Source organism: Euprymna scolopes, chromosome 6 (assembly GCF_053919585.1).
Source record: "Euprymna scolopes isolate OS-2025 chromosome 6, ASM5391958v1, whole genome shotgun sequence".
Taxonomy (NCBI): domain Eukaryota; kingdom Metazoa; phylum Mollusca; class Cephalopoda; order Sepiida; family Sepiolidae; genus Euprymna; species Euprymna scolopes.
The window spans coordinates 156,222,144-156,248,122 of NC_136487.1; the positions used below are offsets into that span (position 1 = coordinate 156,222,144).

The 25,979-nt window shown below is 30.7% G+C and overlaps 1 protein-coding gene across 24 annotated transcripts in view; it reads left to right on the forward strand.

Moving 5' to 3' along the window:
* The window catches only part of LOC145278069 (uncharacterized), a 373,119-nt gene extending 352,594 nt beyond the window's left edge, over positions 1–20,525 (forward strand). For all 24 annotated transcript variants that reach the window (XR_013868326.1, XR_013868317.1, XR_013868318.1 and 21 more), the window contains 2 exons: positions 7,763–7,806; positions 18,946–20,525. Coding sequence is in view for 4 of the 24 variants with exons in the window: in XM_080130323.1 (XP_079986449.1) it covers positions 7,763–7,806; positions 18,946–19,072 (171 nt within the window). In the remaining 20 variants the exon portion in view is untranslated. The remainder of the gene's footprint in view (positions 1–7,762; positions 7,807–18,945) is intronic.
* The last annotated feature ends 5,454 nt before the right edge of the window (positions 20,526–25,979 follow it).

The following is a 25,979-nucleotide window of genomic DNA, read 5'->3' on the forward strand; positions in this document are numbered from 1 at the left end:
CGAATGTCTAAATCACTGTATGATGACATTCATGTTTTGTTGATGGAAAATGCAATAGAAATACATCAAAGTAGATTTCAATGTTTCTTATGCTTAGAAAATGGCGTAAAGGACATTAACAATTTAATGTCTCCTGGTAAATGTGTAATCGTGTCGACACACTAGTTTTCATTAGAACAACAAAGTTAAGCAACGTTGATCCTGGTCAGTACCAAATGGTCATCTATTTGGTACTGACCAGATGCTGTATGTAGGACGCCAGCATCTCTCTGCACGAACTGCAAAAAATCTAATGTCATCATATCATCTGATGGGGATATGCAAGCAACTGAGAACTTGTAAATTTGATACTGTCATGAAACTTCCTCCTTCAGAGGAAGCTGGTTCAGTTCAACTAGGGTGAGTGCCATTTCAGTAAAGGTAATGCATCAAGTGGATTCTTATCTTTCTCACACACTTTTTTTTTTACTGGAAACAGATGATACATAACTACAAATGTAAACAGTTTCAGGATGGTTCATGAAAAGTAAATAAAAAAAATAACAAAAATGCAACAATTTTTGATTAATCAAAAATATAAAATAGTTGTAAACGTTATCATTAGTTCATCTGAAAATTTAAAATGTTTTTTCATATTTATTTTAGAAATTATCTTGTCAGTGTTCCGTGAAAAACCTTTGCCCTGCACAGGGGCCCATGACATCTGGAAGTTTGGTAAACCCTAATCTATATCACAAATGCAAGCAATGCTGTTTCTTCTGTGACCTGCAATGATGAGATAATTAAGATGCCAATTAAATATAGAGTGCAACACTTGATATCACCAGAGTACATGTCCATCATACTAATTAAGAAACCAGAAAAATATTTCGTAAATCTGCTAATTGTTCAAATCAATAATTGAAAACGAAAAAGCAAAAAATATCTCATTTTTTACGTCATTTTAATCAGGAGAGAAAATTTTATCACATTTGGTATAATGTCCTTTTTTACATGCAAGTATATGTTACATGTATGTATTCATTAAAAACAAGTGTTGCTGTTGCATAACAACCTTTGGCCAAAAGTTACTCAAGGATAAGAGTTAAATGAACTAGATGGATTGTGAGTTAAATGATGAAGAATATTATGAGAGGACCAAAAACGATTAATGGAATGAATACAATGTAATTATGAGAACGGGTTATAAGTGTTTATTGTTGACATTTGATTTGGGGATGACCATGTTGTAGCTTGCAAGGAAGCAGGCCTGTGGTAATGTTTCACAGGCAGGAGGTTTTTGGAGAGAAATTCTGTCCATAGAAATTCCATCTGATACTAGACACGTGAAGAAAAAAAGCAAAGTTTTTTTTTTTCAGTTGTGGTAATAAGACGAGTGAATAATCTTTCATGGAAATAGAAATAGTAGAGGAAGGCTAATAAAGTTTCGTTTTTGAGAAAAGGAACTGTAAACTGAATGATAGTTCCCTAGATATGTTATACGCCATCTTAGAACATATCTGACTGGTAGTTATTGCATCAACAGTCAGTTTCTTTCTGAAGCAATAGTAAGTTTTCCAGTAACTATAGAAACCTGTTTGGATATCTGTCTTCCATTTTTGATCTGGATTAAAAGTTAGATCTTAGAATTTACCAAAACATGCGACTAAGTCGAGGCGAGAGAGAGCTATTCATTTTAACTTGGGTAACTTAAAAAAAAAAATTATTCTAATTTAGAATTTTTAACTAAAAATAAATTTTGTTTTACAATCTATTTGATTACCATATTTAAAATTATGAATTTTACATTTTCACTATCGTTTGATCAATAAACATTTTCCTTTTTTATTAATTTATGATGCTTTAATTTAATATTTGTTGCAAAGTTGATACATAGTTTTTTTATTTATGTTTTTATAAAACTAAAAATATCGATTTAAAAAAATATTTTATGAAACTAAAGATATAGCTTTAAAAAAATATTTTTTTAAACTAAAAATATAGGTTTAAAGAAATATTTTTTAAAACAAAATATGGATTTAAAAAATATTTTTTAAAACTAAAAGCATTCTCATTTTTTACTAATCGCATTTCAACTTTTAATAAGTCAATTTTTAAAATTTCACTCGCTCTAACACACACACACACACACACACAAAAACGAATCCAAAAGACGTTTTTTTTTTCTTCTTAGGTATAATCTTTAACTTAAGCAATAAAACATACAAAAGTTTTCCATGAACTCCAACAATGTAAATATATTCAGCCAATACTGAAAAAAATATAAAACAGCTTTAAAAGTCAACAGCTTTGATGAAAAATTAACATTTAATAAAAAAATAAAACTAATTAAAAGTTAAATATAATCTGGACGGTTTCCTCTCAAAAAATAAGCAATCTAAAATTGGCAATAGAAATAGTTATTGTTGTATGGATAATAATAGTCCTAATAATTTTACGAACACTATTAGTGCTGATAACTTTTGTGATTATAGAAAAAAAATAATTGCCCACTTATGTTTACCAGCTAATGTTATATACAAAACAACAAAAATCAAAAAACATACATAGGGAACGCAGAAACTAATTTAATATGTTGGTAGTATCATCAAATTACAACATTAAAGAGTGAAGAATACAAAAATCCTATCAGGTTGTCTAAATATATATGGGAAATATTAGAATTATCTTTCATTTGCAATATAAATAGAAACTGTAAAATATCAAATTATAAACATAAAAAAAACCCCAAAAAAAACAAAACTATAGCTGAATTCACATGAATGAGTATTTGTTTTGTTTAAGTTTAGATTATACAAAAATATGTATTTGTAGTCGAGCTTGTTGCATAGCTTTTGTGAAAAAAAAAACATATTTCCCATTACTGACTAAATAACGAATATTCCATAAATATTTTAAACGTGCAATCTCTTTCACCTTTTTATGATTGATGCAAGTTGCAATCACATTTCTGATGAATAGTGATACCTAGAAACTGCAGTAAAGTGTTAAAGTATTTTATTATTTATTATACACTAATAGTAATTACCCGGTAATGCCTGGGTGTAAACTGAAGTATTAAACATGAAATAGTGAAATTAAATATTGATTTTTATTTCCACATCAACAATTATGGTTATGGTAATAAGTGGATTGTATGTATAAAAAATATACATACTTTATAGTAATTGCAAAAGTATTTATAGAAACTATAAGACATCTGCAGTTGCTGCCGCTTATATCATGACAGTAAAAAAAAAAAACACTTTAAATAGAAAACTGTTACCTAATATTAAGATCGATAGTTAATATGTTAATCTATATAATTAGAAAACTCAAATGACCTTGTAACGGGTATTGTAACCCAACATTCGGTTTACAACTTCCGCTTGTGCGTGCGTACTTAAACATAAACCCATAACAACGTAAACAAATAAACACAAATCGCTGGACCAGTTTCGTTCGAACAAACGGACGTCCTTAGTAAAGCAAATATTTTAAATTTATTGAATAAAGAACTTCAAGATATGGGAAGCAAACACAAAACGTGATTACAAATAATATGTATAATCATCGACCTGTTTCATATATGCGATATATATTATACTAAATAATCAACGCGACATTAAAATGTATTGTTTTACTGTGTATGTTTTCAGCATCCCAAATTTTTTTTGCGTTTAAATTATCCAAATAAACAATTGTTAATACTTTCGGCTTTTTTTTTTTTACAGTGTTCATTTTCATGTTACGTTTAGTTATTTTAATGGAATTTTCTTACAAATAAATCTACTTTAACCCGTTGACAACCATAAGAGCATTTTACAACGGCGATTTACCCACCGCCTTATTTTTTTTTTTTTAATTTATTCTCCATTTTTTAATACACCTTTCTTAAAAACCTTCATACATTTTCTTCTACACTACCAACATAAATAAATAACCCCTAAAATGTTTTTTTAAATTGTGTTACAAATAAATAATCAACGCAACAATAAAATATTGTTCTACTGTGTACGTTTTCAGTGTCCTAATTGTTTTGGGGTTTTTTTTGCGTTTAAATTAAAAGATATATAAAAATTTGAATTTAACTTTAAGTATTATGATATCTGTTCAGTGCACATTTACCTATAAGTATGGCAAACCATTTTTAATTCAATGGCTGTAATATTTTTTTTAATAAACAATTATAAACAGAACGACTCATAGAAATCTATCTATATTCTTTTTTCATTTTAATATACTTTCATAGAAATGTTTCTGTTATGTCACAAAAAACTATTTTCTTTACATCACAAGTGTCACGCTCATACTTTAATTCCATAGCTAATATAACATACTGACCCAAGGGTCGTCTAGTATTTATATAATAGCTAGCAAAAATGAAAAATGAATGATTTTTCTTAAAGATAAGCAACTGAAGGTGTGAAGATGATTATTAACAAAGCCATTTTCTTTTTATTAAAGTTATCAGCCGAATTTGGTTTTGTGTGAGAGTAACTATAAGTGTATGTTTTTTTTATTGCAAAAAAAAAAAAACGGTTAGTTAGAATCAAATACTAAATTAACTGCCATCAATACCAAACCCCAAAGTTAAACAAGATTTTATGCTATACATATCTTATTGTAATGAAGATTATGTCTTAAAATTCTACCTTTTTTATTCTCAGTTTTGTATGTCTTTTCCATTTAAAATTATACTGACTTAAACTGTTACTATGAAACGTGAGTGAATGGAAGAGCTGGTGTGTTACATTAACTCGTTACAATTAATCCATTTTTAATTTTTGTTTTTAGCATCAGCAAATAGTTGACAACTATGGGTCAACGGTCATTTCATTTTTAATGTAAATTTATGCATAAATTTAGCAATTGTGCCCAAAAAAGATTTTAAATTAAAACAATTCAAATGAATACTATTTCCAAAATTAAAAATATTTTAACATGTACTTTTTGTTATTAAAGAAAAACATAGATGGGTTCATATTTAGTATAATAGATGAATATACATTAAACAGTTCATCCAATAGACCCTCCACCTCAGCCTATGATCCTTGTAATTCATTGTTTTGCTGTTATTTCTGAATTCATGCAAACAATCATTAAAACGCATATCTTTAATGGAAATGGAAATGTTTATAAGGAAGCTGTTTAATCAAATGAATGAAAAAAGTTGCAAAATGAACAAAACGAATATACGATTACTAAAAAAAAATAAAGTGAAGGAAAAAGAAATGCTAATTTGTAGATAGGCAAGTATTTAAGTTTAGTTTTGAAGATGTTTATACACTAAAAAGGAGCAAAAATATATGCAGTTTGTAGGCAGCAACAAGCAAGATATAATTGGTCATTAAGCAAAATAAATCCATCTCAAAAATCTTAATATTTATAGAAGTTTCAACTTTGCCCTTTTTATGTTTTGGAAAATGCAAACTACTGTTTTCATCTTGGTTGTTATTCTCAATGTTTTAGACAGTATATTTTATGGCTGTCTTGAGGTTCATTTTGTCGAATTCTGGAATCTGTATTAAATTTCAAACGGGCCCCATTATTTAATCCACAGGGGTACATTGTTCTCATTCTGTCAGCCATGAGTGGGTAAATGCCTTGAGCAATTCTTAATTGTATTCTTAATATCATCTGTTCTGAGAATTAAATCTTCAGAAGGCTATTACTTAAAACTGATTATAACTTGTCACTTTATTTGTTGCACTATGGATCCATGTCTTTCATGTTGAAATGAAATAAATGAAGAAACACTCTACCTGATCTGGCATCATGCTTTTTATCTCGAGCACAAATTAATCTGTTATGACCTCTTAATCATTGAGTAGATGTGGGAAACGTGGGGTCGACTAGAGTTAGGATGAAGACTTTTTTCGCTTGGAAAAATTACAATTTTTATGGGATTCACACTTTTATTTCTTCTGTTCACACATTTTTGACATGTCTAACTTTCTTTGACCTGGCTTGTCATCACTATTCATGTGGCAACTAGCTATGACAGCTAAAATACTCAACACTCAATAGACAACATGACCAGTATATATTATTTTTATTTTTTTGTTGTTGGAATCCTTTGAGGTGAATGATTTGTAAATTTATTTGCAGATTGTTATCTTCATCTTCAAAGTTGTTATTTCACCATGTTTTCGCCAACTATATCCTCTGGCCGGCTTTGGATAGGATTGAAACCTCTATCTTCAGACAATGCTCACTTGGAACCGTAGAGAGTCAATACCTTGATCACTGCGTCACAGGCCCCAAAGTGGATAGAGGTATTGAATCTCTATGGTTCCAAATGAGCATTGTCTGAAGATAGCGACTTCAATCCTATCCAAAGCCAGAGGATATAGTTGGCCAAAACATGGTGAGATAACAACAACTAGGGATACAGTTACAAGACTTAGCATTTCTATCCCGTCATGATTAACCACCTGGAGAAGGCCAGAGGAATAGTTGGTCGGACCATGGTATAACAACTATGAAGATGAGGATAACAGTCTGCAAAAAACAAACAAAAACATGACCACTGTTGTTAAATTTAGTCATTATGCAATCAAACAGGATAAATCAATTTAAATTTTTTGACGTGAAAAAAAAATTTGCTGCTAATAATTATAGTTTTAGATGAGAATATTCAAGTTTTTTTTTTTTTAGTTTGCCAACAAGCTAACTAGTTTGAAAATACATTAAAAGCTATATGAAAAAAATAAGTACTCAAGATTTATCATCCATATTTCGTCACTTATTTATAATCGTTTATTTATTGAACCCAAAACAAATTAAAACAAATTGTGTAAAAATCTTCTTTGTAAATAATTAAGCTATTTTACTTTTGTTGAAAAAATGAAAAAAAAAAAAAAAACTATATTACATTATGATCCTCCAAAATTCGAAAGAATTTAGATGACTTAATCAACAGTTTAAAGCTGTTAATATTGTTTTTTTTTTTTTTTTTTTTGTTTTTTTTACTGTTATTGCACCCCCAAAGAACGCATAGAACCAATTAGTTCGTAGGGGCTACTGTATTTGCAGTGAGATGTCTGTTCACATTACACTTGAATTTCTGCATGTTAGTACAGTCAGGGAAGCAGAGGCCCAGGAGAGAATTCCAAAGTGCAGCAGTTCAAGGGGAAAAAGCTATTCCAGTAGAACGCTTTACGGCATCTAGGGATCTCTACGGTGTAGGGGTGGGATTTTGCTGCTTGTCAAGTTTGTTGAGAGTATTGTTGCCGAGTGGGTATTAGTGCTTTGAGTTTGTCAGAGCACTTGCCATTGAAATACTTGTAAAATAGGCAACAAGGAAGGATGTGACATCTTGCTGATGGGATAGGTTGGAGTTTAGTCATCTAAACTCTTAACAAATTCTCACGTCTTAAGAGTGAATGTTTGAGAAATTATTTAACTCCAATAATTTTATATATATATTATTCCTTAATTGGAATTTTTTATTTTGAGATGATAATTTTATCGCAATAACCTAAAGGAAATAGTTTTCCAGTAATTTAGATCATAGTGGTTAAGTGGATTATGACACAAACTGGCGACATGAGGCTGTCGAGTTTAAATCCAGTGTGTTGCATAGTATGACTTTCACTTAAGGATGTTGGCAACCTTCATATGCTTCCTCCTTAAAGTATGCCAATAACAGAATCAAGCAATTAAAGATGAATCCTGTTAATTCATACAAATCTTTTGTTTTATATCTTTAAATTTTTTTACAGATGTTTTTGTTTGAACAAATGTATTTTAAATGTTATTCATTTTCTTTTTCTTACAGATGATCGTGCAGCAGATGTTTTTATTTTCAGTCTCAGCATTCAGGTAATTTTTATTGGACACATTTTTTAAAGATATTTCCTTTTGATCAGTTTCGTATGTTTTTTTTTTTTTAGATGAACATTGATAATTTTAATCATTTATACTATTATTTTCAGCCTCGTCAGACCTTACAGAAAATTTCTGTAAGGTCTGACGAGGCTGCTGGATCGTAAATATGGTCCGGCAACCGAAACATATGTAACTGAACAGATAAAACGGTAATAAAAAATAAAACGCATATTTGCTCTGCAATAGTATTGAGCACTCTCTTCAGGTTTTACTAATTACCATTTTTGCTATATATATATATATATATATATATATATATATATATATATATATATATAGTTTTTAAAACAATATATATATATATATATATAGTTTTTAAAACAATCTACGTACACGCATGTTTCGAGGTAACTACCTCTCATACTTATATATATATCGTATATTACAAGGAAGTCACTACTTATAAAGCCTGAAGGCCAGCCAAAGATGAGGGTTAATGAATAAATGATCATCAATACAACAGTGTAGTAATCATTATTGGTGAAAATTGGGTAGGATTAGATCATTTAAGTAGATGGCTTAACAAGAACTTGTTTGCATTGGACGTGAAGCAACCATGTTGTAGTTAGCCGAAAAGCAGGCCAGCGGAACAAGCAGGCAGCTCTATGAAAGAAGCTCTGTTTGTGGAATCTGTGTTTAGATTTAGATACAAATAGAGAGTGGGATAAATCATTGATAATGTTTGTAATTAGTCAAGTGTAGTTTGGAAAAGAGAGCACCATATATTAGAGATCTTGGCATGAAAATAACAACAGTAATGAAACCATTGTGTACAGTGCTCAGCATATCAACTACAACTCGTCTACATGTATGTATGTAGATGTACATAGAATATAATATATAAAATGTATTCGTGTACGGCGTTTTAAACTGTCTTTTGTCTCATGATTCAGTAATTTCAAACAAAAATTCTTTTTTATGAGAGATTTGTTTTTTTGTATGCATGTCATTGTGTGTTAAAAACAAATGGTTAATAATGTTGTGGGTGTTTATTAAGTTAGTTGTTATACGTGAGAATTTAAATGGGCTAGATCCCAGGGAAACAGCATTTCAGAATATCACAGGTGTCTGATGAAAGGTATTCGCTTCGTTGCACACCTTTGAACGGTTTTGGGGCAATCAATATTCTGAGCAAAATAAAGATTTCAAACTAATATGAATCCTGAGTGTTGTCGCATCACAGTTGCATATAGTTTTGAATAAATGACCAGAAAGTGGCTAATGATGGGGTTGCTAAGTAATGCCAACATACTTTTGATCTACTTGACCATTTTAAAAATGTTTTGTCTAATGCAAATGTAATATTGGCAGTAATGCATCCACAAAAAGTGATTTTTTTTTTTTTTTTTTTTTTTTTTTTTTTTTTAATGTTTCACTCCAAACAAGGCACAGGGCCACTTAATTGTGAGGGGATTTGCAGGGAATACTATTTATGCAGTTGGGCAGCAAGATATGGATGTTTCCTCCCAAAATGCATATCAACTCGTTTGAAAGAAAACATTAAAAACTTTAGTAATATCTGTGTTGATCACTTGTCGTGTGTCCACAACCAGTTTCAGTTGCCAGTCATTGATCCATTGCTGCATTGTGCCCATGTCTGATTGCAGGAAGTTTTTCTATTAAAGTTTTCTCGATTTAATGAAAAAAAAAAAAAGAAGATTGGCAGTTATTTTAAAATCTTTTTAGATTCGATAATTTTTTTTTAAACAGTTTTATTTTCAAATGAATAAGTTTAAAATGAAAACCTTTAGACAAGTAGTCATTCTCTTTGGCTTATCCTCTGCTACACATGCATTGACGCGCAGCAGATATGCAGAGGCTGGCATCCAATCCGTGTTCATATGACGGAATCTCGGCTTTTTTAATAATCTTGAAAAAAAAAATTTTTTTCATAAAATGAGCATTTTTTTTTTTATCTCTACTATTATATAAAAGTCACTGTGTGTGTGCGTGTGTGTGTGCGCGTGTAAGTTCCTTCCATACAGCTTTTGAAACGGCTGAGCACATCTTTTTGCAAATTTCACACAAAGTTAATTTACATTTCTTTCAGTGTTCTTAGATATGTTTTGTACAGAAATTCATCTGATAAGTATCGGAAATAAAAAATATAAATCCAATTTTAAACGTAGTCTTTCTTCTCTTATAAATAAAAAAAAATTTTTGTAGAGGAATATTTTCCGTTACACCAGTGTAATCGTGGCCAATGTAATGTAAAATATTTCCTTGTAAAATTTTTTTTTTTTTATCTATAAGAAAAGACTATATTCAAGATCATCAAGCCCAAATATCAGCTGATGTGATATTGTAAACAAACACAGAATTTGATGAACGGCATCGTTTTTTAACTTTTTATTTTTTTGCGAATTAGTCCACCAGGCAAATTATTCCTCATAATCAGTATATTAATAGGACAGTGTGTGTGTTATTTATTTTGTGTGTCACGCTTACATTCGAGTGACTGTCGTTTAATTGTTATGGATTTCCATTTCTTGTAAAAAATAATTTAACCATGAATTCTTCATAAGTTTTGATTTCAGTTTTTTATAGCTGAAGGAATTCAAGTTATATATTCATAAGTTTCAGTTTCGATTCAAACTGATGCACCTAAGTCATATGGATATATTTTTTATATTTGAAATCGCAACTTTATAATATACTAGCAGGGGTACCCGGCGTTGCCCGGGTGTTTGTAGGTGTGTGTGGTGTTAAATAAAAAATAAACCGGGGGGGGGGGAATGGAACCCAAAGCCCTGAGGCGAAGTTTGAAAATAAAGTCGGCCAGCAAAATGAGTTAGTGAAAGATGTTTGAAAGTCGTCGAGCGTTACGACGACGATGTAAGCATTGTTATAAGCGAAGTAAGGAAAGAAAACAACGTTTTAATTAAGGGGGGGGTAATCAAAACATTAAAAAAAACACAAAAAAATCTAACGTAAGGCAAACAAACATTGAAAACAGAAAAACGAACACGTGAAAAATGGCTTAAATGAGCCTGTTTCGATATTAACATTTAAAAAATCGGTCGATACCCGGGTGTCGCTAAGAATAAGCGAAGTAAAAAGAAAAAACCAGGAAAACGAACGTTACGTGAAAAATGGCTTAAATAATACAGGGTTCAATATTTAAATTTAAAAAATCGAAAAAAAATAAAAAACCATCTCACACAACGATTCGAACCTAAAACGTTTATATAATGAACAAACGCGTTAACCAACTGCGCTTAAGTGACGGAGATAAAATTTACTCGGTTTTTCAACTATTTAAAGTAAATCAGGTCATGACGTCATCTGACGCATGCGTAGAATCGGGCATCGTTACGAGAAACCCGTTTTTGTTGACACCCCCCCCCCCCCCCATCCCTGTGGAAAATTGTTGATTTCGGGGTGAAAAAGTTAACGTTTTTTGGCCAATTTTTCGATATTTTTCAAGCGAAGGATGGGACTTCGATATGATACCGAGTTTGTGAATTTTCGTCTCGTGTGTCGAAAGTTTTTAGCAGACACACATACATACACATAAACAAACATACATGCGTTTTCGCTTTTATATATATATAGATAAAAATCAATAGAACATTAACTCTATAATAATATGAAATCTGCAAGAATTAAAATATATTTAAGCGTACTTCACGACCAGATTACGCCAGGTGTCCCTGCTAGCTTAGATAAATACTTTTGCAATTTTAACAAAAGAGCTACACAATAATATCAGGGTGTCTCCATTTATGCTGAACATCCACAGAATGTCAACATCAATATATTACATATGAAAGAATCCGCTGTGGAATTTCCACAGGTCCTGTTAGTATATAATATTCAATAGAGGATTGATTCTATAATAATACATATGCAATTTGCATAAATTAAAATATCATGTTTATGCATATTGTATGACCAGGCAGCGCCGGGTGACCAGCTAGTTTTCTTATAAACAAATCTTATTTTATTTATCTGAATATTATTTTTATCTTAACTATCATTTTGAACACTTTATTGTTTTCCTTCTATTTTGATTTTCTTTTCAATTTTAATTGGACAAACAACCAAATTATACAGCAGCATTTGCTTATTATTGTTTTAGCTGTTTAGGACATTTAGTAAATGATTTCCTTTGAAGAAAACCATTGAATTGAGGAATACACAATTTAAGCTTCCCTCCGCATTTGAATTGCTTCTGTGTCCCTTTCTTGGCATTCACCTGTTATCTTTATGTGTGTGTTGCCTCCACCACCACCACCTCGCACCGACATTATGGACCTACCCTTCTTACCTTTTTAGTTACTCTGATTTGATCCTTTTTTTTTTTTTTTTTATTCAATCTGTTTTTCTCTGGACAATTCTCCATCTTTTTTTGCTATATTTTCTTTGCATTGCATAAAAGAAAGAAAGAAAAAGAAAGAATAAAAGAAAAAGCCGTGTAGAAGTTTTGATGACTCCTGCATTCAGCTTATCTTGAAGCAGATGGGGCCTGGTTGGTTTGTTATCGGTCTAATTAAAAGTCCAGCTGTTTGAGTCTTTCAACTTTTGTTATTTATTATTTCTACTAACAACAGAGGACAACGTTGCTAATCAAGTTGGATAGACATGCAATCGCACAAACAAAAAATACTTTTTACTAATTTTGGATTTCTAAATGTCTTTAAGTCACCAACTTTAAAAGATGACGTTTGATGTTAATTTCTATTTTAGGATTTGCCTTTTGCGCTGAAGTAAATTGTCCAACATCTATTTGGTTTCTATTGCTATTAAATCTATAAAGTTGATTTTTTTTTTTTTTGTTCTAACATTGATATTAAACCCTTGTTTTTCTATTTAATATTTATTGAAACAAACTTTTTAATATAGATATATATTTTATATATATATATATATATATATATATATATATATATATATATATATATATTTTTAGTCATAGATATGCGAGAAACTATATGAAGGTTAACTAATTTGCATATTTTCTTGAAAAACGAGCGTTAATTAATTACATATTCATATTTATGATTTTTTAGATGATTGGTTTCATTTCACTATTACGTTGAATTCTATTTATGCATAGTTTCTACATACTGCATAATTGCATAGAATTTAAGATGAAAAAGTTCTAGCATACAGAATTATTTATATATAAAAAAGTGACCTTGTTGAGGTGTGTGTGGAAAGTCTCTACCAAACTCCTCTCTGAATATGTGGTCTACAGATTTGTAATTTGATATATAGGGTATTTGGACCTGTAACAAACTTTCGATTTTGTTTTTACTGGATAAAAATTGTTGCTAAGGGGTTAAAATTGAAAACAAAAACTGTTGACCATGGCAGAAGTGATCGACTAAACATATTTACATGCAAAAATTTACATTCATAACATAAACAATTCTATTTTTTAACTATTTATGTGTATGGGCATGACTGACAGGCTAAGGAGTAAGGCTGAAGAGTTGTTTTAATTTGGATTCTAGTTGAAGGCATCTAAATCATATTTTAAAAAAAAAAATTTATCACTATCATATATTAATTGATAGAGAATTGATTCTATAATAAATATGAATTTTGCATAAATTAGAATGTTATATTTAAACATATTTTGCTACCGGGCAATGCTGGATGAACTACTAGTGTGTGTGTGTGTGTATATATATATAAAAATAAAGAGACAGAACAGATTTTTTCAATGCTAAGATTCTTCATTGACCCTGCATTAGTCCCATGGGGTGTTTTGTCGCCCCAATTTTGCTTAAGTATTCATAATTCCTAGTTGGCAACTTATTTCTTCCCCCCCCCCCCTACTCTCCTGACTCAGAGAGGGTATAGTACATGCGGTATGGCGCGGTTGTATCTCAGTTTTTCTTGAAAGGTAATGGTTATGCAATGAACTCATTCCTTTTTCTTACTATTTCAATTCGTACGGCATAATCACGGTGACACACCAGTCCCCATTGGATCACCAAAGTTAAGCATCGTTTAACCTGGTCAGTACTAAATGGGTGACCATTTGGGAATTCCAGGTGCTGTATGTGCTCTCCACTTATCTTGGCATTGTTTCCAGTCGTCCTGGATTTCTCCTTCTCACTGAACTCAAACAGTGCCGATTCAGTAGAGGTGTGTTTGGTATTGCACAATCCTTGCTTCACAATTACATGCGCAGCTGCCCCTACAGGGGGTATCCTTTGTCTTTTGAGACTGAACAGAGACATCGCTTATCTTTTTTTGTCAATTTTTGGAAACATTTTGTGTTCACCATAGATATTAAAAAATAGCGCAAACTAGTATATCCTGTGGGTATTTTTAAATAAATGTGATCTAAATCTAAGATTTTGGTTCCCCAATTTATCAGAGAGGGACCTATGTTTTCAGTGGCATCTATTAGTCCGGACGATTGCCAGATAACCGTCTATTAGTTTTTTCTGAAATTTTACCACAAATTGTATTTCATTAAATAGATGTGCACAGTAAAAAAAAAGATTTTTGCAAAAATTCCCGTTGCGTCCCCAGGGGCTCAAAAGAGGTCAAAAATGCCTTAAAATGGCTAAAAATGACATGTTTTGCCCCATAACTTTTGATCCATCCACTAGATTTTTCTGAAACTTGGCCAAAATGTGGAGCCCATTGTTTTTGATATAAATCCAGTACAGGTGACCCTGGCAAAATTCTGGTTCGCGACCCCCGGGGACTTCTTGTGCTAAAAACGCCCCCTTTTGTAGCTCTTTTTTCATATTTCTCAACAAAAACTTGATATGTCTGACTATATTGTGGTTTTTCATGGTGGTTAACCTGAAACTGCACCATTATCCATTTACACTGGGATTTGACGTCCCCAGGGGCTCAAAAGAAGTAAAAAATTACCAAAAATGACACTTTTTGTCCCATAGCATTTGATCCATGGTCATTATTTTTAATATAAATTCAGTATGGGTGACCATGGCAAAATTCTGGTTCATATCCGTCTGGGACTTTTAGGGCAAAAAAAAAAAAAAAAACGCATGCCTTTTTGGAGCTGTTTTTTCATATTACTCAAAAACTTGATATGTATGTCTATATAGTGGTTTTCCATGGTGTTAAATTCAAATATTCATGTCTTAAGGCGTGAAACTGCACCGTTTGTTACAAATGCTCCAAAATTGCAAAAAATGACACTTTATTCCATAACTTTTGCCGCAACCATTAAATTTTTTTCTGAAACTTGACGAAAATATGAAGGCAATGTTGGCCGTTCACACTTCTCACATTCATAATTTTTTTAACTATTTTTTGTGGTGTCATCTCGCATCACCATCAAAGGGGAACCACGCATGCACAGCTTGTTTAATTTTTCTTTTATTTTATAATTTATTTTATTGTATTATTTATATTAATATCAACAAATTACAAGTGATTCAAACTGTTCAATAGGGATTGTAGATATATCCTGAACCAGCAAGATAACTATATTTTACAAAATAATAACATTATAAAAATTTTTGGATTGGTGTGCATAAACACTCTATGGAATTAACAATGTTTGGAACACCCAGGTAACTAACACAGGGCTAATTATCAGACTCAAAAGTATAAATAGTTCCTTTATTTTCAAAAAATTTATATTTTAAATATTTTCAATTTAATCCCAACAATTAGTACTTGATTTAACTGTTGAATATTTCCAACTTTCATGAATTGCAAAGTTTTCATAAAAGTTTATTGAATCTGCATTCTTTTTTTATTTTTTTAACTCGTACATATCTTCCGTTACCAAAAAAAAAAAAAAAAAAAAAGAAGCTTTATTTTAGTCTGTATTAATTAAATACGAGAACCTGTGAAAATTCTATAGTTGTATTGTTGCAGGAGTTTGCAGCATATTTTTCATTCAGACGATGTCCACTGCAAAGCAGGTCCCACTGTATTATTGTAACATCATAGCTGAAACATGCTCTGATTTATATAGTTTCCGAATATATCTGTTTATGCAGTTTATGGCCACAACTGTTATAGAAGTTTGATTTATTAGTAGGCCACCCAGCATTACCCAGTTGTAAAATATGCTTAAATATTATATTTTAATTTATGCAGATTTCATATTTATAGGGCCAATTCTTTATTGCTTATTATGTTGTACCCAATATATATTAGTGATTTCAAAAGTTTAAAAAAAAAATGACTTGAGCGCTATCAGGAAGAATTGAAATCAAAATATTTGGCTCTCCATACTACTTAAGGAGAGATGGATATCAAAATCAAAAAAATTAATTCAACTAAATACATATTTATGCATGCGTTAGGATACACTTTAAGTTAACTTATGCCTGCTAAGTTCTAATTTTTTTATTTCGACTTCTTAGCAGCTATTTTTACTGGCTAAAAAGCCAAATCGAATTTGTTCTACAGGTCCAAATCCCCTATATATCAAGTCTGTAGAGACTGTTCCTCATACACACACACACACACACATATATATATATATGTATATATATAAAAGGTCATTATATATAAAAAAATATATATATAATTACACGAAACCTCATAGAAAAAGAAAACGAAAATAACAACAATCACTCCTGAAGATAATCAGATGCACCGATAGAAAGCGCTCGAGAAGAATATGTCTGAAAAACAACCTTTGGGTGTCAATCTGTATAATTAACCTACTGAAATTAAAAAGACCGCCCGGCAAATTGAAAAATTATCCATTAAGCTCGGAAAAAAGAACAACTGCTGCCAAAATATAAGGTTTGTAAGCAGGTTGCCTGGTCGTAAGAGACACTTAAATATACTTTAATTCATGCAGATTATGTATTTCTTATTATAGAGCCAATTCTCTATTGATTATTATATTGTACCTAATATATACGATAGTAAGATGAAAGCTAAAAAGACACATGACTTGGATGCGATTAGAATCGAAACTAAAACATACAATTCTTCAGCCTCATTCCTTAACCTGTGAGCCATGCCCATACACATATAAATAGTTCAAAATTAGCATTGTTTATGTTATGAATGTAGATTTTTGCATGTAAACAGGTTTACTTGATTACTTCTGCTATGGTCAACAGTTTTGTTTTCAATTTTGACCCCTTATCAGCAATTTTTGCTGGCTAAAAGCCAAATCAAAAGTTTGCTACAGGTCCAAATACCTTATATATCAAATTGCAATACCGTAGACAAATTATTCAGAGAGGAGCTTGGTAGAGACTTTTTGCATGCACACACACACACACACACACACACACACAAGCTCACTTTAATATATATTTCTGTGTGCTGGGACATTTTCATCTTAAATTCTATGCAATAATGTAGAAACTGTGCTCAAATCGAATTCAGCATAATAGTGAAATGAAACCAATCATCTAATGAGGAACCATAAAAATGAATAAGTAGTTAAGGCTTTCAAATGAATATGCAAATTAGTTAACTTTCATGTAGTCGTTCACATATCCATGACTGTGTATATATTGAGAAGTTTTAATAATATTTGAATTTAAAAAAAATGGATTTTTAATATCAATGTCAAAGAAAAAAAAAACTCAACTTTTATCCAATGTAAATGCACACTCCACAATATCATTGTACAATCTTTGGATATTTCTTGATCGTAGCCCAAAGGTCAGGGAACTGTATTATAGTTGCGCATTCGACACAACAGCAAAAACAATAACTTTTTGTGCATTGCTCTTTTGGCAATTCTGTCTTTTACTAAAGGTGGAAGGTGATGATGGGTATTACTATATAAATTTTAATAAGAAAATATTTTGCTGCTTATATTTTTTGATTTGCAATATTTATGAATTATTGTTTTGTTTTTTGGGGTTTTTTTTTTTTTTTTGTAACAAAAAAAAATTGTTATAAAAATGAATCTCCTGAAAATAAAATCAATCACAGTGAGGAAGAACACACAGAGGATTTTTTTGTTACCAAGGCAACAAGACGAAAAACTATGTACGTGTATTTACATTGGAAAAGTTTTTATAATAAAAACATTTCTTCTTCATCGGACACTTAATTATTCTTCGACACATGTATTGATTGACAACTCATTAGAATTGTTTTGATGGGATCATTTTTGACAAAGTTTTTCCAAATTTAAATAAAAAAAAGATAAAAAATAGTTACCTTGAAACTACAGATTTACGAAAAAACTAATATTTTCCTTACAAAACTTCTCTTCGATTTACTTACCATAAAAATTACAAAATTATTTGATGTGTGTATCTGTGTGTGTGAGATGATGTATCTATATGTTAATACCGTAGTACCTTAAACATACGTGCGTATGTCACAGTTTCGAGATAATAAATCATTTGATCAGGAGATCCTATTTATTAAAAAATAGGATAGAAAGTGATAACATAATTTGAATTATTATTTAGATATGTTAATTTAATGTTCGTAGTATGTTATCTTCTATCTTCCTTTTTAATAAATAGGATATCCCGATCACCGATGATGCAATGTAAAAAAAAAAAAAAAAAATTATGCCTTTTTTTTTTACTGTCTTAATTTTATATTTATTTTGTTTGTGAAACCTGATTATCCCGTATTAATGACCTCCTTGACACGATTTCTAATTGAAAATTTGTTCTTAACAATGTAATGTGAAAAATTTGATAATTTATTAGTGCTTTTAACGTACATGTGTCATGGTTTATTTAAAAAAAAATAATAGACTAAGAGTAACTTAAATGTCTTTTAATTCTATAAAAATATCTTTAATTAGAAATAATTATTATTGAAACGAAATTGACAATTATTTTTCCTGCCGCTGTGGAATTTTCGTAGATCCTGTTAGTATAGCATTATTTTTTTTATGAAAATCGCTTCAGACAATGCATGAAGCCACTTGATGTAAGGAGCTAAAAAAAAAACAAATATTATTTCAAGGTTAAAAACTAATCAACAATAAGTATTTGATATATAGATTCCAACCCAAGGAACATTTGAAAACTAAAGGGCAAAATAAATTCAAAAAGGAATTCAAAATGTTGACTGAAAAATTGTTTTCAGAAATTTATCACTCTACAAACTTTTTAATGAATACTTGCTTCCATTATTTAAACACAAAGTAAATGGATTTTGTTTTTTGTTTTCTCTTTGCAGTTCTCTTTCAATTGGTGGTCGATCTTCAAAGCAAATTGGTATATGTTCTTTTAACATTTTTCTTTCCAATTCCAGATATTCCATTTCTTCTATGCACCCACCCCTCACAAATGAGGAACAATCATAGAACGTTTCATCTTCCTAAAACACAATCTAATAAAGCTATATAAAGGATTAATACAAACAGATAATTTTTTTATGGGAGACGAATAACAAATTTCAATGAGTTTGCTTAGTATTAGACATTCTGATTAGCATAACTTTTATTTAAAGTTTGATTTTCTTTTTGTTTGTTTTTGTTTCCCCGACAAAGGGGGGGTGGGATTGGAACTAGTAATTCACTCCCATTCGTCTGTTCACACTTTTCTCAATAATCACACCGTGGATTTTTTTTTTAATTTTGCACAAACAATAGTCATGGTGAAAAGAAATGTTTTCACTTGTGGAGGGGAACCCCACATGCTCGGCTTGCTTTATTTCTAGCAGAGAAAAACATAAATAGCGTTTAATTTATAACTAACATTCATTTTTAACATAAATTTTTTGCTAATTGTCAAACTTATTTTGATAAAACAGAAATTTTATAATAGTTTTATATAAGGAGGGGTGGGGTAGTTTCTGTGTTGTTGAGTGACTGTTCCACATGTTTTTTATTTTATTTTATTGCTAAATCATCGAATGACAAACTTAAAAACACTTTTAATGTTATGTTGCTAGTAAGGTTTCTTGATAGGATTGTTAACGTTTTAATTTAGATTCAAGAATGCGATTTAAAATGTGCAGTTTAATGTTGGGGGGTTCTTGTTTCACTTGTAATGTCTACAAATGTTTTGTGCAAAATTATTTCATTTGTGTGTTATTTCTATAAGATTGAAGAAATTGAACTATTTTACAAAATTGACATGTTTTTTAAATGACATTGTCATAAATGCTAGGGTCAAAACATCCAATCAATTGCATATCAACAGAAGATGGAATGGCAGAATCAAACCCAGACTGACATTAGAATGAAATCTAACGAAAATGCAATTGTATGTATTTTTGGCGAGAAAAACAGTCTTTTTTAAACAGAAGAATTTAGAGTATTCTCTTGCGCGTCCACTGAATTTGAAAATAATGTTTCATTGAAGAGGGAGGGAGATTCTACTGCAGTAAAAGATTTTGAATTGGTTTAGTTTTGTGTGTGTGTGTGTGAGAGAGAGAGGAAAAGAGAGATGCCGTTTGCTTACATTTTTCCCATATATATATTTAAATCTACATGCGGCTGCTCAACTGACTGGCACCCCCCCTTACCCTGAGACCGTTTAACTTGTACCCACATTGAAGACAGGTTACGCTCTTAGGCACAGGATGGGTCTGCCCTAATCAACCACACTTAATGTTGACACTCATATTAAAATGTCTCTTCTTTTTACATTAGCTTATCAGTTTCATTTCAATTTGGAGGGTGCGGTGCAAACTAAAACACGGTACAGATATAGATATATATGTATCTTTGTATATTTCAGAAATTGCCATCATCTATGCCTCCTGACTATATTTTGTAAAACCTCAAAATAAATGAACATTTTTAAATTCAAGATTTTTTTGTTTTCTTTAAGTGTTGCATGCTGTCAATGTTTTTGCTTTCTACAGAAACAAGGATGTGAGCGGCAAAAAAAGATCTAAATTTGAGATTAATTTCTAAACCTGAGATCTATCATCCTCCATTCTAGCGTTTTTAAACCAAAATAAATTTGTTATGGGAGATAAATTTTGCATTTATTTTTATTTTTGTGGGGGGAGAGTTGTGTTGAAAAGTATGTAGCAAGAAGCTATTTACTTTCTATTGTATGCTGTGTTGAACAGGCTTGATTAACTCACAGTAAGATTAAATCTATATGATATATAGGGAGACTAGACTACCCGTGACTTGTTGCGTCAGTATTTGTTATTGCTAGCGATGGAATAGTGAGGATACAGAATTAATATATAAACGTCATACACATGGTGGGAAGAATATATTTTTAACAATTACATTAAAGGACAAAGAATTTTTTTTTTTCTTACATAATAGAAACATTCATGTGAAAGTATTTTAAAATAGATTCCTCTGAGTCAATTTATCATTAAACCGAATTTTAATCCCAGCATGTGTGTGTAAATATAGTTTTTTATTTTTGTTATGATAAGGTGCGGCAAACTAAGATTGTGTCTGTTTAATACACAGTTAGGAATTAATACAGATTAATCACCACAATACCACATTACTCTATAGCATATTAATTTATTTATTGCGGATTATTATTCTCATCTTTATTAGTTGTTGTTTAACAACGTTTCGGCCAACTTTTCCTCTGGCCTTCGTCAGGTGGTAACCGCGACGGATAGGAACTTCGAATCTCCTAACTGCATTCTCAGCAATCACTGCCATCTGTAGTTGTTGTCGTCTCACCACATTTTGGCCAAGTAAACCTCTGGCATGCTTTGGGTGGGATTGAAACCGTTATTTTCAGATAATACAGACAAATCTATAAGTATGGTGTAAATCACTCATAAGTCAACGGTTATAAGGTTTGCCCGTTTTTACCAGGCTAAAAAGTCTATTATTTGCATAATCTTCAAAGTATTAATAAACATTTGCAAGTAATTTTAATGTCTTTAAACTGCCAATTCTCTTAGAATCTAAAGCAATAAAAATAGGCTTAAAAATAGTTTAAATCATAAAAAACTAAAGCAAATATGTAGAAAATTAACTGCTATTGCGTTTGGTTACAGTTACAGTGAGAAATTCAATTTTAAAATTAAAGGGAACTGTAATAGGAATTATCGGTTAAATGATTTTAATGGCTTTGTTTTTTCTTAACCAACCGGTTAACTATGAGATGTCAAATCACTTATTGTATGATTTTTTATGTTCCATTAATAAAAAAAATGTTGGATGTCATGTGTTGATAGTTAAGTAGTTTCTTTTTGTATTACATGTTTTGATTAGATTTTTGTTCTTATTTATGCAATGTTTTGGTTGGTCTGACCTCCGACCTTTATCAGGCATGTTTGGTCACCATCTTGGAAAAGAAAGAAGAAAGGTTACTGGCTCCGTAGATCGTTTTGTATTCTTGGATTTGTTTTTTTCATCATGGTTTCATATGTAAGAAAAAAAATTAGTTGACAAAGGGGAGGTAACTATAATAGAGTTTGACAGGGGATTATCTCGTTTTTACTGTTGAAATTTTAAGGTGGGGTTGTACAATGTTTGTTTTTCTTTATAATTAGGTTTCCATGTACTGCTCTGTCTGATAACTTTTATTTTTCTTTAATATGTGCCACTTCTTTAAATTTCATCTCTGTTAAATATTCTGAACTTGTTCCATAAAGGGAAGTGTGTTCCTTTTTCTTTCCATGTGATCAGTTAATCCTGACTTTTCGACCTCTCCCCGAGTCATGACTTTACAGTGTTCTAGCCTTATCTTTAGGGGGTGACTGGTCTCACATTTGCAGTTTTTTGTCATAAGACTTTCAGTCGGAGGCTTGTCTTGTATCAAATGCTTTCTGAGAGTCAAGAGAGCATTACATCGGCTACAAAAAACTGAGTAAACACCAAAGGACAATACTCCAAAACTCACCACAGTTTGCACACCATACATAAAGGACCTGTCCGAAAAAAATTTTAAAATATGCAGTCCATATGACATCAGAACAGTTTTTAAGAGTAATCATGTTTTTGTATATTTTGTTTTAATTTTTGAGAGATAATGTTGAGCAAACAAGTTTTTTGGTACTCTTGCAATATTTGACCTGGATCTTCAGTATTTTTCATTAATACCTCAGTATTTTTTATCAATAAGCTTAGGCTCAACAAAAATCTGCTGTAAACGTTTTTTTTTTTATATATTAAGAAATTTTTTTTATATATATAAGAAAAGATGAAAACCGTAAATTGTTAGGTGAAAGTACTTTTCTTTTTTTTTTCAAGAAAACTTGCAAATTTTTTTTCAAAATTTGTACCTAGAAGTTCCCACTTGTTACCACATTCTTTGTTTCGCTTCCTTCCATATCCATTCGACATGATTCGTTGTTGCCTTCATTGTGGAGTCTACAAAATGTGAACTATGATTCACAGTCAGGTGGTAGAATCCTTCACCTTCAATTTTGCTATAGGTCGAATACCAATTTCCTTCATCAGCTCTTTCACCCAAATATACAATAATTGTCAACTTTTATTCAAAATAAATTTAGCTTATATTTCTTTTTTTTTTTATTCTTCAAATTACAAATAAGAACATAAGTTTTAAAAAATCTTATGAATAAAAATGAAACAATCATTTAAAACAATTCACTTAGTAATAATGAAGTCAATATAAAAAGTGATTCTTAAAACAATAATTTCATTTTGTTTTTTGACTATCAGTGTCATCTTTTACAACATTGTTTCCAGTAATTTCACAGCATTTGCACGTATCTGTGCATTGTACCATCGTTTTGTGTACAAATGTTTACATCAACTTGTTTACATTTGGTAGAGCATTTTATTAAATCCATTAAACTCCTTGGAACTTAATTTTCTTACCATGACAATCAGAGATGGATATCTGGATTTGCATGAAGGCTGATTAAAGTGTGTAACCTGATATATTTCTAGTGACTTCATTGTTTTTTCTTTGTTCTATTCAGAGATATACCTGAAATGTTAGAGGAACCTCATGTAATTGATATAGGATGACATTGTTTTGTATAATTAGATGACTTCTATTGTCGTTTCATGTTTAGAAAAAGTTTCCTCACCCAAATCATTTTTGTTGCATATCAAAGTTGTTTGAATACCTGTTATAGTGGATGGATGATTCATCTCAATTTCAGTTTGTATCGTGATTTAAAACCGAGTTAGAAGCACATTTAACAAATTAATCAATTGTGCAGTTCTAGGCAGATAGTGTTACACCGAAATGTTTTGCCATTAATGTACATCTATTAGAAGCTAAAAACTTGTAAAATAGACAAAAGCTTTCTATGCGCAGATGCAAATATATTTATTTTTTCTGTGCCTAACGCTTCAGATGCATTAACTGTCCATGAAAGAAAGTTATATAAAATGTGAAGTACTGTCTTTACAGCCTCTTACAAATTTATTGTGCCTGGTGGCCATAACACAGAAGATGTAACTTATCTAATGGTGTTTCTCTGATTCATATGTAGATGATTTGAATTTGAGTGTGCATGACTTGTTTACTGTTGCGACGGTAAGTCGGTGTAATTTTGCGATTTGGTCCGTGTTTCCTCATGGAGTACTTATTTTAACTCTACAAGAGAAGACATTGAAATGTCATTCACATCGTCAAGGTTACCTGTAACCTTATTTTAGAACTACTTGATACAATCGAGGAAATTTTAATTTAATTTTTGTCTTAAGCATCATAATGTTTTATATAAGTCATCACCAATCAATCCCTGTATCTGATTTAAACTTTTCAGTCTCATTTTTTCTTGGTTTCAATTATTTGGTTGTGGACGAATTTGGCAAAACCTTTAAATGCTTTACCAATCTGTTCAGTTTTGCTTTGTCAAAAGTACTAGGAATTATTGTACTACTTATTTGCTACACAATTTTTTTTTTTGCATGAAGTGTGTTCTATTTTCTTGTAATTTTTTAAAATTTATTATCGAACATTTTACAAGCTTTTCTGTTTCAAATATTTTAGTTTTTACTTTTTAGTAGAAATAGTTTTTTTCATATTTTTATCTAATTGGCAAAGATAGTCAATGAAATTAGAATGCAGTGCCCATCTATTTTAGTTGCTGGTCCATTATTTTCTATCATTATGTACTGTTGATATTTTGAAACTGTAAAATAAATTTATTCAACGGTTTTATGTGCATTTGAAGTTAATAACTTACACACATGAAAATGTTTGCATTTAAAATAATATTCAACCCTTATTTAATAAATCCAGAACATTTTATTCAAATTTTAATTATTTTTTGCAGAGTCTAAAAAACATCAGCTAAATTTTTGTGGAAAAAAAGAAAATTGGATTTCTTAATTTACATTTTACAATTAAATCTTCCAGTGAATCATTAATGAAACCAATGTTTATATATAATTCTGCACAAAATTAGTAAAATTTGATGTTTAATGCATTTATTTGTTACTGATGAGTCAGTTGTTATCAAAGCTAAATGAAACTTAAGTGAAATGAATAGATTTGTCAGTTGAAAGATACTGTGTGTGTGTGGATTATAAATTGAATAAAATTCGGTTCTTTATGACAATGTGTCTGTTGACATTGAACTTAATGATTCAGTTGTAACCCAAAGGGAAGCATTTCTGTGGTAACATGTCTCACAGATGAAAAATAATTTGCTTGTGAAAACTAAAATGAAAATTCTTTGTAAATTTTCTCATGAATGTCTGACAGAAAGGAACCCAACTTTAAAGGTCGATCAGTACATTTTATGAAAACCATGATAGAGTAGAAAAAGACTAGCAAGGTTTGTCATGCGAAAAAAGGACTGTACAGAAGAGAATAGAACACCCTCCTCCACTAGATTATGAAGTTGATTTTGGATTTTATTAAATAATGAAAAAAATGCCTTAAGCGACACCTCCCCAGATATGGAAATGGCACTCCAACTTGGGATGTTTCTGAGTTTTGTAAAGCTTGCATATTGCATCAGGAGTTTATATTTTTGCAGCAGAAGAAAGATGCATCCATTTTTCGGCAACCTTAGAAATAGATTGGATACAAGTCTTTCATTTTAGATATGCTATGAAATTCAGTCTTAGAATTTTAACGGGAACTGAAAACGGGGTCAGAGCATTGGTAATGAAAGCAGAGAAACTTGGTTTTAGTTAACAAGCCATCCCCCCCCCCCATTGTACCATAAGCTCAAATCAAAAGTAAAAGAATCAGCAAGATTTCGATCACAAAAGCTCTTCAAACTGTTGCGCTATATTAAAAGTCAATTTGCATATCAGAACCTGAAAGATAAAATTAGTCGGCCATTATTGTAGGTTAACACTGAGATGTTATTTTGCCAATATGAAATTGAAAATA